General features: G+C 45.4%; 1 protein-coding gene across 1 annotated transcript in view; it reads right to left on the reverse strand.

The window, feature by feature from the left end:
* The window catches only part of fpgs (folylpolyglutamate synthase), a 41,230-nt gene extending 26,888 nt beyond the window's left edge, over positions 1 to 14,342 (reverse strand). The window contains exons 1-8 of the mRNA XM_078550034.1: positions 14,165 to 14,342; positions 10,099 to 10,233; positions 9,448 to 9,501; positions 8,410 to 8,474; positions 2,148 to 2,262; positions 1,109 to 1,186; positions 692 to 753; positions 343 to 445 (exon numbers count right to left, since the gene is read on the reverse strand). Of these exons, the coding sequence (XP_078406160.1) occupies positions 343 to 445; positions 692 to 753; positions 1,109 to 1,186; positions 2,148 to 2,262; positions 8,410 to 8,474; positions 9,448 to 9,501; positions 10,099 to 10,233; positions 14,165 to 14,341 (789 nt within the window). The 5' untranslated portion in view covers position 14,342. The remainder of the gene's footprint in view (positions 1 to 342; positions 446 to 691; positions 754 to 1,108; positions 1,187 to 2,147; positions 2,263 to 8,409; positions 8,475 to 9,447; positions 9,502 to 10,098; positions 10,234 to 14,164) is intronic.
* Between the last annotated feature and the right edge of the window lie 1,112 nt (positions 14,343 to 15,454).

Below are 15,454 nucleotides of genomic sequence, written 5' to 3' on the forward strand. Positions count from 1 at the left end.
ATGGAAAGAGCAGAATGTGAGGGTGGATGGAGCAAAGAAAGGAAGAGAAAGAAAGAACGAATGTGAGTACATCCCAAAATGCTTCATGTCTAGTGAAGTGAAGATAGATAGGAAGTCAAAAAGCAAAGCATTCGTTAACCCAAAAATCCCACATTTCAAAAGCAGAGATTTTTACATTGCTCAATGTGAGGGGTGTTTTTAGCTCCCATTGGGCACCCAGAGTTCACAGCTGGGTCTCTGTAGGAATAGAGTCTCTCACAGGCAGCACTGGGGGAAATGTGTGTCAGGCAGGTGCAAGCCTCTTGTGTTATGAGGTCAGGTTACGAAATGGTTTCCTCTTACCTTAAAGATTCCTCCTTTCTGCCATGCAATTTTGTCCATAGTGTCTCCTAGGATACTGACATGATCGATCCCCAGTGATGAAACCCCACACACAACGGGATGCCTAAACATTTCAAAGGAACAGGTGTTCAGAATTCCACTTCCTCAGGGTCAGTGAGTTAATCTATATAAAGAGCAGACACGTCTAGACTTATTGAAACCAACTACATACAGCTGTAGCCACGGGTAGAGATGGAGGGGGTAGAGAGGAGGGAAAAGGGGAGCGGAGACGGTGGGGGGGAAGGGAGAGATGGGGTGTGGGGGGAGACTAAGTGGGGGGCAGAGAGACGTGGATGTGGGGGACTATTACCTAATGATATTGGTACAATCATAGGCTCCACCAATTCCGACCTCTATTATTGCCAGGTCAACCTGAAGGGAACGTAAAGGTAAAACTCAGATAGATTAAATTGTAGCAAATTGTAGCCAGCAGTATGATCAAATAAAATATTAACAGTTCTGCTGATTTAGTGATACTAACCAGCCCTCCCCCCACAACAACAGATTGTGTTTCTTTATTCTACAGCTGGTCTGGCTCCTAAGCTTGAACCTGCAGCTGAGAACCTGTTAACTGATTTATCCCTCGATCCCACAGCCCAGATACAGACAGCATCTGACAATCCCACAGGACTGGGCAACAGATCAGAGTCACTGACAAGGGTGGCATTACTCCACCCGGTGTTTGTCCTCCAGACTAAACGTTCTGGCACAGAACCAAGCAGGTTACCTTCTCGTGCAGGAAGATGTGGAAGGCAAGGATGGTGAGAAATCGGAAGTACGCAGGCATGGTCCCATGGTTAGTATCCTGCACACGGCATCAAGACAGAGAGGGACAAAGAAAAAACAAAGAGATGGGTTAGAGGCGATTCTATAACCATTTCACGCCCAGCCCAGGAGTAAGCAGTCTCCCAAAAGCTATATTTTAACGGGGTAACATTTGCATGGGTGCAAGCCTCACTACTCAAATGCAAAGTAGAACTAGATAAACTACAGCCTGTGGTTCAAAAGGGTAATTCTCATGTTTGAGTGCACAGGGGACTGTGCATGGTCTTCAGGGAACATCAAGAGGACAGCGGGGTGTCTTCCATGACCGAATTTCAAAACTGGAACAAAAACGAACCAAATTTGTTTGTGAATGGCCTTGGGATGTTTTACAGATTTAAAAGCCCTATGTAAAATGTTAGCTGCTGTGGTTGTGATCATTCCCAATGTAATTTGGATTGGGTCATTCTACACTCCACGACGAAGCACCAGCTCAGCGTGGCTGCAGTGTACACTGTCTGCAGGATACACTGCACCAAATCACCAGGGTAGCTCCCGTACCCACCACCTCGAAGGTGCACAGGAATACCCTCGTCTCCAATCTTCACACCATCCTGAGGTGAGTTACTAAGTCACTGGGTCAAAATCCAAGAGATTCCCCACCCAACAGCGCAATGGGAGCATCTTCATCACACGGACTGCAGAAGTAGAGGAAGGTGGCTCAACAGCCCCTTCTCCTCAAGGGCAATTAGGGATGGACAATGAATGCTACCTTGCCTGTGATGCTCACATCCTGTGAATGAATCAAAGTAATAACAGACAAAGAAAACCAGAACGTCTCTCGCTGGCTGTGTACAATTGCGACAACACCCCCAATATAGGCAAGAATCTTTCAGCAACACACAAAGATAACAAAAATTATTAATTTTTGCCGGCAGCCTGACGAGTCAAAATACACAGATTGAGAACTGTCACAATATCCAGAAGGCACATATCCAGCTTACCTTAGTTTCATCCAATCGGTTGTAAACGCGCCAGAAGTACTTTGTAAAGAGCTCTCTGCTGATTGGTTTGCCATTAATTCTGATTCTCTCCCTTACTTGCACCAGGTGTGGGGAGCTAGATACAAGGAGAGGATGGTTAGGACACACCACCTGGTAAAAGGCAGACCGGGGAGAGAATTCAACAGGAATTGCACGTCAAAGCACATGGAAAGAGAGAACGAGCATGGTAAAGATTTAAATGGAAAGACAGGCACAGAGTTAGAAAAGTGAAAGGAGTGACAAGGAGGGAATAAAATGAGGAAAAGAAACCAGTGAGAGCAAAGCATTCAATCCATGCATCATGGGAAGGGACAAAGAAAGCTGGGGGGGGGGGAAGAGAGAAAGAAATAATGAATGAATGAAAAGCAAGAAGGAAGAATAAGTGAATGATTCCACCCCCCCCCCCGCCCCCCCTCCACTCCCCACAGTGATTGTGGTTAATTACTGCCTTGTGACCGCCTTGAGAAAACTCCTGACACAAAGCTTCAACAGTAAGATTCCACTATCCGTGACAAAGTGGAAAGAATCCATGTTTAATAACCAACCGGAGTCATGGGTAACACAATCGTCCAGTTGTTCAGAAATTATCTCTGTCGGCAGGTTTGGAAAACCAGCTCCAAACCCGTGACTGCGCAGAGACAATTCAGGGGACGCTGCAGGCTTATATCGTAATCAGTTCATGAGATGATTGGCTTCTGTGCCATACTAGTATAGTTTTTCTTTTGAATATTAGGATGAACAATAGAGGAGGAAAATGGTAGCATAGTGGTTGCATTGCTGGATTGGTGATCCAGAGGCCTGGACTAATGCTCCAGAGACGCGAGTTCAAATCCTACCACAGCAGCTGGGGAATTTAAATTCAATTAAATAAATCTGAAATTACAAGTTAGTTCCAGTAACCGTGACCATGAAACTACCGGATTGGTGTAAAAGCCCACCTGGCCCACCAACGTCCCTTAGAGAAGGGAATCTCCTATCCTTACCCAGTCTGGTCTACATGTGGCTCCAGCCCCACAGCAATATGGTTCACTCTTAACTGCCCTCTGAAGCCCTAACGAGCCACTTAATTGTATCAAACCTACTACATGAAAGTCCAATAAAAATACAACCAGATAGAACACTGGACACAACGAAGGCACACTCTGCCCAGTCAACCCTGCAAGGTCCTCCTCACCAATATCTGGGAACTTGTGCCAAAACTGGGAGAACTGTCCCACAGACTAGCCAAGCAACAGCCTGGCATAAAAACAGAAAGTGCTGGAAAAACTCAGCCAGTCTGGCAGCATCTGTGGAGAGAGAAACAGAGTTAACATTTCAAGTCCAATATGCCTCTTCTTCAGAACTGAAGGAACGTAGGGGTGTCATGGGCTTTATGCTGTTGAAGGGGGCGGGGGGGGGGGGAGACAGGTGGAGCCAAGAGAAGTCAGAGATAGGTGTGAGAAATGGATGTTTTTTAAAGATATTTTTGGGGAATATTGTGCTATTCTGTGAAGAAGGGCACGTCCGTGTGTGTTGTTATGACTCACTGGGGATAGTGCGCTGTAATATCAAGCCCTACTGTTCCCCGAGCCACGACAAATGCAAAAAGTTTGATCAAACCACCAGATTGCTCCAAGTCTACCTAACAGTTTAATTTAGGTTAACAAAATACGAGCACCAGGTTTGTAAGCTTAATAAGTAAATAACTGTTTATTGAACAAACTGTCATTAATCGGTGGCAAAAGGAAGAAATATGAACTACTAATTTTTAACTCTGTAACCTAAACTCTACTCCTTCTTAAATCCCTATACACATACGCAAGACACAAAAAAACATGGATTTTAAGGATGAGATAAAACAGTTCAATAGCACCAGTTCCGGAGTACAGGATTCAATAGGTTGACTTTGATTGATATCTTCCAAATTCCTTTCAGCTCTTGTTGATGACACGATATGGTCTTCCAGCACTTTCAGTATTTAGGTCACTAATTGAGCACTTGCCTTTCAATGTCTCTAACAGTGATTTTCCACTTTGCCTCTTGACAGGGGTTTTCAGAGAGACAGCAGGTTATAGAGATGTGAGAAGAGAAAGCTAGCTAGCTATCATTATGGAATTACTGGAATCTTCCACACACAGGAGAAAGAGGTTTTAGGTCTTTTCCTTTCAGACTAGGAGCTATTCTCTGGCTCTGCCCTCACACAAAACCTGGTCAGGAGCCAGGTTGTTGTTGCCTAGCAGCTCCCTTGGTCCAGGGCTCCTTTCCGGCACTTGTCTTTCATAGTACACTCTGCTCCAGGACTGCAACATTTTATATATCTCTCATCCTGTTCCAGTGGACGTGTCTTTCAAACTGCAGTCATTGTAATTTTAATTCACAGTCCAACAGAAAATAAAAAGATATGTTCTTTACAACAGTCCAACAGAAATAAAAAGATATGTTCCTTAACAGAGTGAATTATTTAATTAAGCTGGGCAGAGATAAAGAGTAGACAGGTTGTCTGGGGGCTTTAAAACATGAAAAGAATAGAGGTGTTAGGCTTGAGGTACAAATGAATAGGTTAGGTCTAACATTTGCATTTTTAGATAAGTTGAGAGTTTGTTAGTTTGAGAGTTTGGTTGAATATCAAAGGGAAGTCAAAGATGACAAGAAACATGTTTGCATTTTGCAGGAGTTCCATAGGTAAACAGAAGTGGGGTATTATACTTTATTGACCCAGAAGCAAAGACAAAATTGAGACATGGAAGATCTCATATTTGCAAGGATTTGAATTTCAAATGGTGTGAGACCAATGATGACAGGGTAAAAAAGGTATTTTAGAATTACTGTAGCTGGGAGCTATAGTTGTTGACATGTAGCAGCTGGAGCTATAGCTGGAGATCTGGGCTGGGAGAGGATACAGCTTGAATCAGCCATCCAGTCAAGCCAGAAAAGTCTTGGGCTGCACAAACTGGTTCTAAAGTCTTGGGTTTCCATGGCAGAGTGAAAGATACTTTAAGGGGTCGTGTAGTATGCCTCTATTAAGTTACAGCAGTTTGCCTTGAGTAATATTACTGGATTTTTATAGTTAAACATCTATATGGGAGTGTTGTCTATAAGGTGTTTACTTGTGGGTCTGACCAAGTAGAGTGTCTTTTTGGGGAATGTGTTGGAAGACGAACCTTAATTGTGCAACTGCAATCGTGTGTGGTTAAGTTTTCTTTTATTCTTGTTAATAAAACTTTTACTTTTAATTTTTAAAATCCTAAAAGTATCACTGGACTTCTTACTGCTGAGATCAATACATCGTCTTCTCTATTCCAGAATACAAAAAAAGGGTATGGCCTGTAAGCCAAGTTTCTCTCTGGGATTTGTGTTTAGCTGTGTTAACATCTGCTGTGGTCATAACAAAAGGTTAGGGGGTTAGAGAAAAGCAATGTCAAAGATGTCACAGAACACGAGGCAAAGGGAATGTTAATGTTAGTATTAAAGACACAAAGCATTGGTCCAAAGTAGGAATCAATAGCAGAATAAAGATCAGCACTGTCTGAAAGCAAAAACATGAGAACAAATACAGCCTGCACTTAGGGGAAAAAAATACAAAATAGAGGGCAGGCCTCATGGTCTGAAATTGTTAAACTCAATGTGAGTGCTGATGGCTGTAAACTGCCAAAAACTGAGGTGAAAACACACACTGGACCACATGCGTGATACACAGCGGAAGCAGCATGCCGTAGACACAGCAAGGTGATTCCACAGCCAACAAATCAGAACCTCTGCAAACTTGCTGCATCAAATCGTGAATGGTGGCGGACAATTAAACAACTAACCAGAGGAAGAGGCTCCACAAACACCCCATCCTCAATGATGGGGGAAGCCCAGCACATCAGTGCAAAGAAAAAAAATCAAGGCTGAAGCATTCGCATTCATCTTCAGCCAGAACTGCTAAGTGAATGGATGACCCATCTCGGCCCCCTCCTGAGATCTGCACCAAAGATGCCAATCTTCTGCCAATTCAATTCACTCCATGTGATATCACGAAACAGCTAAGCGCACTGGATACAACAACAGCTACAGACCCCAAAAATATCCGGACTGTACTGAAGACTTGTGCTCCAGAAGTACCTGCAACGCTAGCCAAGCTGTTCTAGCACAGCTATAATCTACCCAACAAAGTGGAAAATTGCCCAGGTCATGTCCTGTTCATAAAACACAGGACAAATCCAACCGGCCAATTACTTCCCCATCAGTCTGCTCTCGATCATGAGTAAAGTGGCAGAAGCTATCAAGCAGCATTTACTCAGCAACAACCAGCTAAGGGGACCACTGAGCTCCAGATCTCATTACAGGCTTGATCCAAACATGCTGAATTCAAGAGGTGATGTGAGTGACTACCCTTTACATCAAGGCAGCATTTGACTGAGTGTGGTTTCAAGCAGCCCTAGTAAAATTGAAGTCAATGTGAACCGGGAGAAAGTCCTCACTGGTTAGAGTCATACACAGCACAAAAGAAGACGGTTATGGTTGCTGGAAGCCAATCATCGCATCCGAGGGCATTGCTGCAAGGGTTCCTCAGGCTAGTGCCCTTGCCCAACCATATTCAGCTGCTTTATCAATAACTTTCCCTCCATCATAAATTCAGAAGCGTGGACATTTGTTGATGATTGCACAATGTTCAGCACCATTCGCAACTCCACTGATATTGAAGCAATCCCTGTCCGCAAGGTCTGGACAAGATTCAGGTTTGGGTGATAAGTGGCAAAGAGCATTCATGCCATGTAAGTATCAGGCAATAACAACTCCAACAAGAGAGGTTCGAACTACCTCCCCCTGACATTCAATGGTATCAGAATCCCCCATCATCAACATCCTGGGGGGGGTTACCATAGAGCAGAAACTTAACTGGACCAGCCATATAAATATTATGGCTACAAGAGCAGGTCAGAGACTGTAAGTCCTGCAGCAATTAAGTAATTCTCATCTCCTGATTCCCCAAAGCCGGTCCACCATCTACAAGACACAAGCCAGGAGAATGATGGAATATTCTTCACTTGCTTGGATCAGTGCAGCTCCAATAACATTCAAGCTTGACACCATCTAGCACAAACCAGCCCATTTATTGACATCCCATTTACCATCTTAAACATTTACTCTTTGTTATGAGATATCGCCAGAGGTTTTTGATTGGTTTAAAACCATGGGAGGTAGAGTACACTATTCAGCCCTTGAGACTATTCCTTTATTCAATTAGATCATTGCTGATCTGTACCTCAACTCCATTTACCCAATTTTGTTCATGATACCTTTCCCCAATAAAAATTTATTCATCCCAGTCTGGAAATATTCAATTGAACTATCATCGGGATCTGGGCCAACCTCCACCAATCAGTCCACAGTCTACCCAGAGACTGTGAAATAGCACAAAGAGAAAGACAAAGTTATCAGGACCAAGCATTGAGGCAGTTTGGCATTGAGTAATAGCATAAAAAATAAGAGGAGTATGCCATTTGGCCCTTTGAGTCAAATCAATAAGATAATGGCTCATCTACTTCAGCTACACTCCTAACATGATCCCTTCAGTATCCAAAAATCAGTCAATGACAGAACATCCACACCCTGCTGAGCTACAGAATTTCAAAGATCCATAAGTTTTTGTGTGAAGAAGTTTTCTCATCTCAGTCTTAAATGGCTGCCCCCTTTCCCTGAGATTATGACCCACAGTTCCAGACTCCCCAGCCAGGGAAACATCCTCCCAGCATCGGCCATGTCAAGCCCCTTAAGAACTTTATGTTTCGACGAGATCATTTCTCATTCTTCTAAATTCTACAAAATAAAAGGGAGTACGAGAAGTATTTTCATTATTTTCAATATTCCAAGGAGGAATAATAATGCTTTTAATTACATTAAAAGCACTATAAAAATTTAAGTTATTATCGTAAATTCACTGTTTGTGCCATTATCTGTTCAACTGCACATTTACCATTCAATAAACCTAACAATAGTTTGTAGCCTTAAGCAACCATATGTTTATTCCTACACAATGTGCAGAAATGACATGGCATTGCGAGATATATCCCATAGCAGGTATATTGTCACAAGGTTCAGGTCAACTGCTTATCTGTGTGGTGCATGGGGTGGGGCAAAGGAGGTGATGCTGAACAATTAAATGATCTAATGTAAAAGTCTCAAAAGGTACAACACGAACCCTCCCTGCCACCCAGAGGTTATCATTGTGTGACATGCAGAGAAAGGTTCTTCATCTTACCTGTAGAAGCCAGTCTTTAATCCATAATTATGTAATATCTTTTCACAAAAAGCACACGTTGAGCCCTAAAATAAGCAAAAGAAAACTCAGGTCACCATTCAAAGGATGGACGCTAAAAAGAGAATTAGAGAAACAAAGTAAGACACTCTGGAACATACATTCTAGAGAAATGCTGGTCTGCAAAAGAACCCATTTAACACTAAGCACAAATTCCTATTCCAGATTTTTGTCATCACGGTCCTTATTAAAGATTTAAACAATAACACTTCAGAACCAGATGGCACTTTATTAAGGAAGCATCATACCAATCTCCTTACTGTTTGTGGGAGCTTGCTGTGCACAAACTAGCTGCTGTGTTTGCCTTCAAAACAGTGACTGCACTTCAAAAGTAATTTGTTGGGTGTGAAGTGCTTTGCGGACATCCGAGGCCATGGATGATGTGATATTTGAATAATAGCCTCCAGCAATTAACGGACAGAAAGCCATGATTGCTGACAAGTTCCTGACATCTTCACATCACTGACAGATGCTAAAAAATTCACAAAACAATCCTGCCCTCTGACTTCTATCCTCAAACATGCTGTCCCATTTCCTTTGTCTCAAAGGGGAGCAGGTGGTCTGTTACAGCAGTAAAAGGGCTTTTCAGCATTCCCTTTTTCTATCTAGCCCATCCCTCCCCACATCATGGATCACCCACCGAGACACCGACCCTGTAGTAAACTTCCAAGCTTTTGCTGACCTCACTCCTCAGCTGGCTGTCCTGAGCGAAGAGCTAAAAGTGATGCCCGTACTCAGTATCTGGGAGTCTCAGGGTCCTGCACTGCTCCCCCATCAACCAGGAACACAGGATCAGGAAAGCTTACAACAACATGAGGGAAATTGAGGGAACAACTCTCAACCCAGACCTCCAGCACATCAACTGCAAGTGTAAAACCCTCAGAGTTTCAGTGTAAAAGAAAACAAACCACATTGTATATTGAAATATTTACAGCTGTGTCTGTCCTTTTGAAAGTACATGGATTTAAGTCAAGGACTGACCTTGCCCTTTGTCCCGGTCACATGGATGATAGCAAGCTGGTCCAACTCCTCAATCTACCATCAACAAAAGAAACAACCAGGTTATTGGAATAATGTAGCTTCTAAGTAGACAGCACAAATCATGTCAATCATGGAAACCTTCTCACGAGGATCTGTTAGATTGGGACACTTGCCACCTTTCATTCTTCTTCCCCTTCCTCTCCCCTGCACTGAAGGTGCTGACCACAGGTCCCACCGCCATTGAGATAGTACCAAATGGCCAACCTTGGTGTACAAGTCTGAAAAGTGAACACTAATCCACCCAATGTCCACATCTCCATCTTTTCCAGCAAGTGTAACCTTGGTTGATTTTTCCTTTGAGATGTCCATTGTCACTGAAGCCAACTGTAGAGTCCCTATTGCCCCAGATTGTGCCAATCGTCTTCATTCTATTGTCCTTCACCCATCACATCTCTTGCTTTCAGGTCACTGCCATCGGGAAGCACACAAGAATGGATGGGGTGGATCCACCCAGTAAATCTCCCCATCCCACCCAGAAGGCGACGGGTTGACTGGACACCTTCACTGGAAGTCAATCATTTCGGTGGATGTTTGGCGAGGTGTATTGCCCAGAATCGCCCCACTCAACCAATGAAAATTCTATTTTTTTACCGTCATTCCAGCTCGGTACACAAAAGATTTCATTGCTTCCAGAGTGCCCTGGTTTCGACCAAGCTGCTGCTCCCGCCGGATCTGTTCCAGGCTGCTGGCATTGGTCTGGAGGGTGTTCAGTGCCTGTACTGCATCCTGGAACCAAACGCAAAGGCATGGGTCAACTAAACATTAAAAAATCCTCCCCACTTCTTAACGGTATCAAACAGCACAGGAGGTCATTAAGCCCAACATCTAAGCTTAGAAGCTTACAAAAGGTGATTTTACAAGACAGAAAGACAACAAGCCCTGGGGTGCCCTCTGGAAAGGCAAGTTGGAGAGGGCACACTGCAGGGTCCCTATACGCCCACACTCCCCACCCATTACTGAACAAAAAGGGTCACTTGACACCACTCCATTCAAAAGGAAATGATAAGCAACAGTCACATGGACAAGGGCAAACTGTCCTAGACAACATAGGCTCAAATTCTAGAAGTGTGGAACTTTCATAGTGTCCCAGCCATACAGTTACAGATTTTGCTTATCCAAAGTGTGGTTGAGCATTAAAGCATGGTGGCTGCTTATTAGTCTGTCAATGGAGCTTCTGGTAGTCATATTGCTGGGGGCTACTTGAAGTGATCAATGAGTCTCATCAAGTTAAAAGTGTGATAAAAATCAGACATTGCTGCAAACACACAGCAGGTTGGGGACTAGCTGTGAAAGGCAATCAAGTTTTAATGTGGTTTAAGTGCACTTTGCCCAAAATATGTCCAGTGACAACACATGAGCACACATTCAGCCACCAGGGAGGGGCAATGTAATATGAAAGAGGAGATCAGTTCTCATGATAACGTAATACGAACCCTAAGATTAGCTTTCAGTCTGTAATACATTCCTGGATATCCATAACCATCCAACCTTCTCAATTAGGTTCCAGCCTAAAGCACACGAGGTATAAAGTGTTCATCTACAACACCCTTTGTGCAGTACTACCTCTAGTGTGTTACCCCAGTTACTGGGTTAATGATGAGGGAGTAGATTAATCTTTCCCGGTTACTACTCTCCATAATCCAATTTTTTTTTTTAGGTGAATTAATCTGGTGTGAAGAGGAGCCACATAACCAAGGCAATCCCAGGTTCAATTCCTGTCCTATGCTGAAGGGTGCTGACTCTCGCTGGGTACTATTCCATGGATCCCAGCCGCCCTCTGATGTCTCATTCAAATTCCCACTGTAGACCGTTGAGCCCTGGCAGGCCATTGAACCATGTGGGTCATCATACACACACTTTACAGCAGGGATCACTGGATAGCAATCAGAGGCTGAGCCAGCCAAGTGATTTCTACACCCTCCTAGCTCAGGTTCTTGCCTTAAACTACGACCCACAACTGCCAATACAGCTCAAATCAACTATTTCAGTGCAGACCATGCATCAAACCTGATTGATGAACCTCTGTGGCACAATTACTGAAACACTGGGGGAATTATTTATAAACCATGACATATAATGGAGTGGGGTAGGAGTTTTTTTTTAACTATTTGTTCCTGGGGCATGGGTGTCATTGGCAAGGCCAGCATTTATTGGCCATCCCTTCTTGCCCATGGGGTGGTGGTGGTGAGCTTCCCTCTTGAACTGTAGGGACACCCATAGTGCTGTTAGGAAGGCAGCTTCAGGATTTTGTTCCAGAGACAGTGAGGGAACAGCGATATAGTTCCAAGTCAGGATGGTGTGTGGCTTGGAAGGGAACTTGCAGTGGTGGTGGTGTTAGATGGCTTGTTTAAAAAAGTGTGGAAAGGGAGTCAGCCAGCAATGCGGTCTAGTCACTTGTTGGCAGTGCCTGAGCCAAGAGGAAGGTCCACCTGCCTGATCCTCCAACCATGGAACATAGAGAGACTTCAGAATCGGGACCATCATTTTTATACAAGGAGTTTATGCTCCCCAAGAGCTTTGATGCTGGCACATACGGATCAGGCAGGTCGCAATTCTGACTGACAGTCTGTGCTAAATGAACCATGTTAATCTAGGAAAGGGGGTCGTAACTGGCTGGGTTGGAACTGTGAAAAATTCGGGAAGTATCCCACTCGTGGCTGCCATCTGATGATCCCTGCTGTAAGGTGTGCAAATCAGACATTTAGGTTCACATACGAACCGAAAAGTGACCACAGATCAGCCAACTATTATGGAACAAAGTCCATTAGTACCCTGGTGGCTGTAAATATAAACAAATGTTTCCAAATTCAGATAAACCCAAATCAAGTTCATCACCACCTGACACTTGATGCTGAGCCAATGCAGCTTAATGGGTGATCCTCGAACTGTATTCATTCTATCATTAACTTCAGTTATGTGCGTCCGGTTGAACCTGTTTCCAAACCTTTGCCAACATCCAGCTGGAAATGTAAATGCTCCACTTCTCTTGGACAGTAAACACCAGTGAGTGCTCACTGAATTACAGAATTTACAGCACAGAAATAGGCCATTCTGCCCAACCTTCCACATCAACCTCCTACCCTCCCTCATTTCACCCTAATAGTTTCTTCCACTCCTTTCTCCTTCATATGTTTATCTAGCTTCCCCTTAAAAGTATCTATGCTATTTGCCTCAAACAAGTCTGTGATAGCGAGATCCATATTCTCACCCCCCCACCCCGAGTTAAGTTTTCCCTAAGTTTGCTATTTCATTTATTAGTGACTATCGTCCTGTGGTTTTAGTCTCCCCCACAAGCAGAAACACATTCCCTAACTCTGTCTTTTTATAATCTTGGAAGTACTCGGTCAGGTCACCCGTCAGTCTTCACTTTTCTAGGGAAAAGAGCCCCAGCATATTCAATCCCACCACCCTTCCCTTCTCAAAATCAGCCTTTTTGACCAAGCTTTTCATTACCCCCTCCTGATCTTTCCTTCTTCGGCTTGACATCCATTTTTCCTTACAGCGTGTTACATTTCTCTGCCCCAAAAGGTGCTCCACATATGCAATTTATTTTTGTTACGAGAACTGTTACTGCAAATAGAAATCACAAATGGCACCCCTAACAGTCTAACAAAATACTAATCCAGCGCTGTAGAAGGGAGGTTAGGAATATTGGCGCTAATTTCACCTTCCTACCAAGCGTGCAGCAACTTTCAGGAATCTGATTGTGCACACGGGGAGTGGGCAGGATCTGGAATGGACTGCCTGAGAGTGTGGTGGAGGCAGGTTCAATCAAGGTGTTCCAGAGGGAATTGGATTATTATCTGAAAAGGAAGAACGTGCGGCGCTGCGGAGAACAGGCAGGGGGGAAGCGGCATTAGGCGAATTGCTCCAACAAAGAGCCAGTGCAGACACCATGGGCCAAATGGTCTCCTTCTGTGCTGTAAGAATGCTGCGACTCTGTTTCTTATTCGCACCTGGCACCTTCCCAGCGGATTGGCAATACCTTGCACGGTCTATCTGGTCCAGGGTCGAAAAAGAGTAAAAGTGATCAAACTACCAGGGCAAGTCTGTGAAGTGTTTCATCCACGCTGTGAAAAACAGGGAGAAAATAACTTTTAAACCAGAAACGTTTAACCAGCAAAGCAGCAAAAATACTATAGGAGCTGGGGCAACGATTTTAAACCTGAGAGGGCAGCTGGTCAGGGATCCTTTTGGAGGGTCTCCTCCCCAGGCTTGTACCAGGACCACCTGTCAGGATCACCCAAGGAAAGGGACCCCCCCCTGACACCCAGACATTGAGATACTCCCCAGTGAGAGCTGGGAGCTGAGGATCTGAGGGAGGATCAGGGCAGGAGGAGAAGCTGAGGTGAAGTTACTCATTCAACACGATGGGTCACTCACTCCCTCCCTCCCTGAGGCGGCCACGAGGTGGGGGGGGGGGGGGGAAATAATCTGGACCCTGAATGGCCGAACCCCGTGTCCGAGCGGCCGAACCCCGTGTCCGAGCGGCCGAACCCCTTTGACTGACCAGGACCGGGGAAAAGCGCGGGAAAAGTCCCCGGACGCTGGTCATCCTCCAGGGGTTTGTGACCCAGACTCCGGCCCCCCCAGGCCGCCCCGGGGTCGTGTCCAGCTCCCCCCCCGGGCCCCCCGGCCCTCCGGGCCCCGGCCATACCTGGTACTCCATGCTGGGGAGGCGCAGAGCCGCTTTAGTCGGCGCCGTGTTGTAGCTTCTCCTCCAGCCGCCTGTTAGTGTTCTGCGTCCCGCCCCTTTCCCCTCCGCTCCGCTCATTAGGCTCCTGTGAATAATCAGCCGGGCCGCCGGCAGAGCGCGGTACAGCCCCGCCATCATTGCACCCGTAACACGTGGCTCCGACGCCGCCAACTCCGACCTCTGACCTCCTGGCAGGCGAGCACAGGGAGGGCGCCGCCATCATTGGTCCTGGCAAAGGCAACACGTGCCCATCTGTATGAGCAGGAGGAGAGGACTGACTGGCTCAGGCCCTGCCTGCAGCCCTTGTTCCCCACCATCCCATGGAGATCATGGTCGATCTTCATCAAACTCTCTATTTTTTTTAAAACAAAGAACTACTGCGGATGCTGGAAATCCAAAACAAAAGCAGAATTACCTGGAAAAACTCAGCATCGGTGGAGAAGAAAAGAGTTGGCGTTTCGAGTCCAATGACCCCTTTTTTTTGTCTCTCTTCTTCCATGGGATGGTGGGCATGACTGCCAAGGCCAGCCTTTGTTGCCCGTCCCATCCCCCGTTTTTAAAAAAAAATTCATCCACGGGATGTGGGCATTGCTGGCTGGGCCGACATTTATTGCCCCATCCCTAATTGCCCTTGAGGTTGTGATGGTGGTGAGCTGCCTTCTTGTAGGTACACCCACAGTGCGGTGAGGAAGGGAGTTCCAGGATTTTGGCCCAGCGACAATGAAGGAACGGTGACATATTTCCCAGACAGGGTGGTGAATGACTTGGAGGTGAACTTCCAGCTGGTGGTGTTCCCATGTGTCTGCTGCCCCTTGTCCTTCTAGATGGTAGTGTTTGTGGGTTTGGGACGTGCTGTCAAAGGAGCCTTGGTGAATTCCTGCAGTGCATCTTGTAGATGGTACACACTGCTGCCACTGTGTGTCGGCGGTGGAGGGAGTGAATGTTTGTGGATGTGGTGGCAATCATGTGGGCTGCTTTGTCCTGGATGGTGTCAAGCTTCTTGAGTGTTGTTGGAGCTGCACTCATCCAGGCAAGTGGAAAGTATTCCATCACACTCCTGACTTGTGCCTTATAGATGGTGGACAGGCTTTGGGGAGTCAGGAGGTGAGTTACTCATCGCATATTTCCTAGCCTCTGACCTGACCTTGTAGCCACAGTACTGGTCAATGGTAACACCCAGGATGTTGATAGTGGGGGATTCAATGATGGTAATGCCATTGAACATCAAGGGGCGATGATTGGATTCTCTCT

The sequence above is a fragment of the Cetorhinus maximus genome, chromosome 10, assembly GCF_964194155.1.
Source record: "Cetorhinus maximus chromosome 10, sCetMax3.hap1.1, whole genome shotgun sequence".
NCBI classification, from domain to species: Eukaryota; Metazoa; Chordata; class Chondrichthyes; order Lamniformes; family Cetorhinidae; genus Cetorhinus; species Cetorhinus maximus.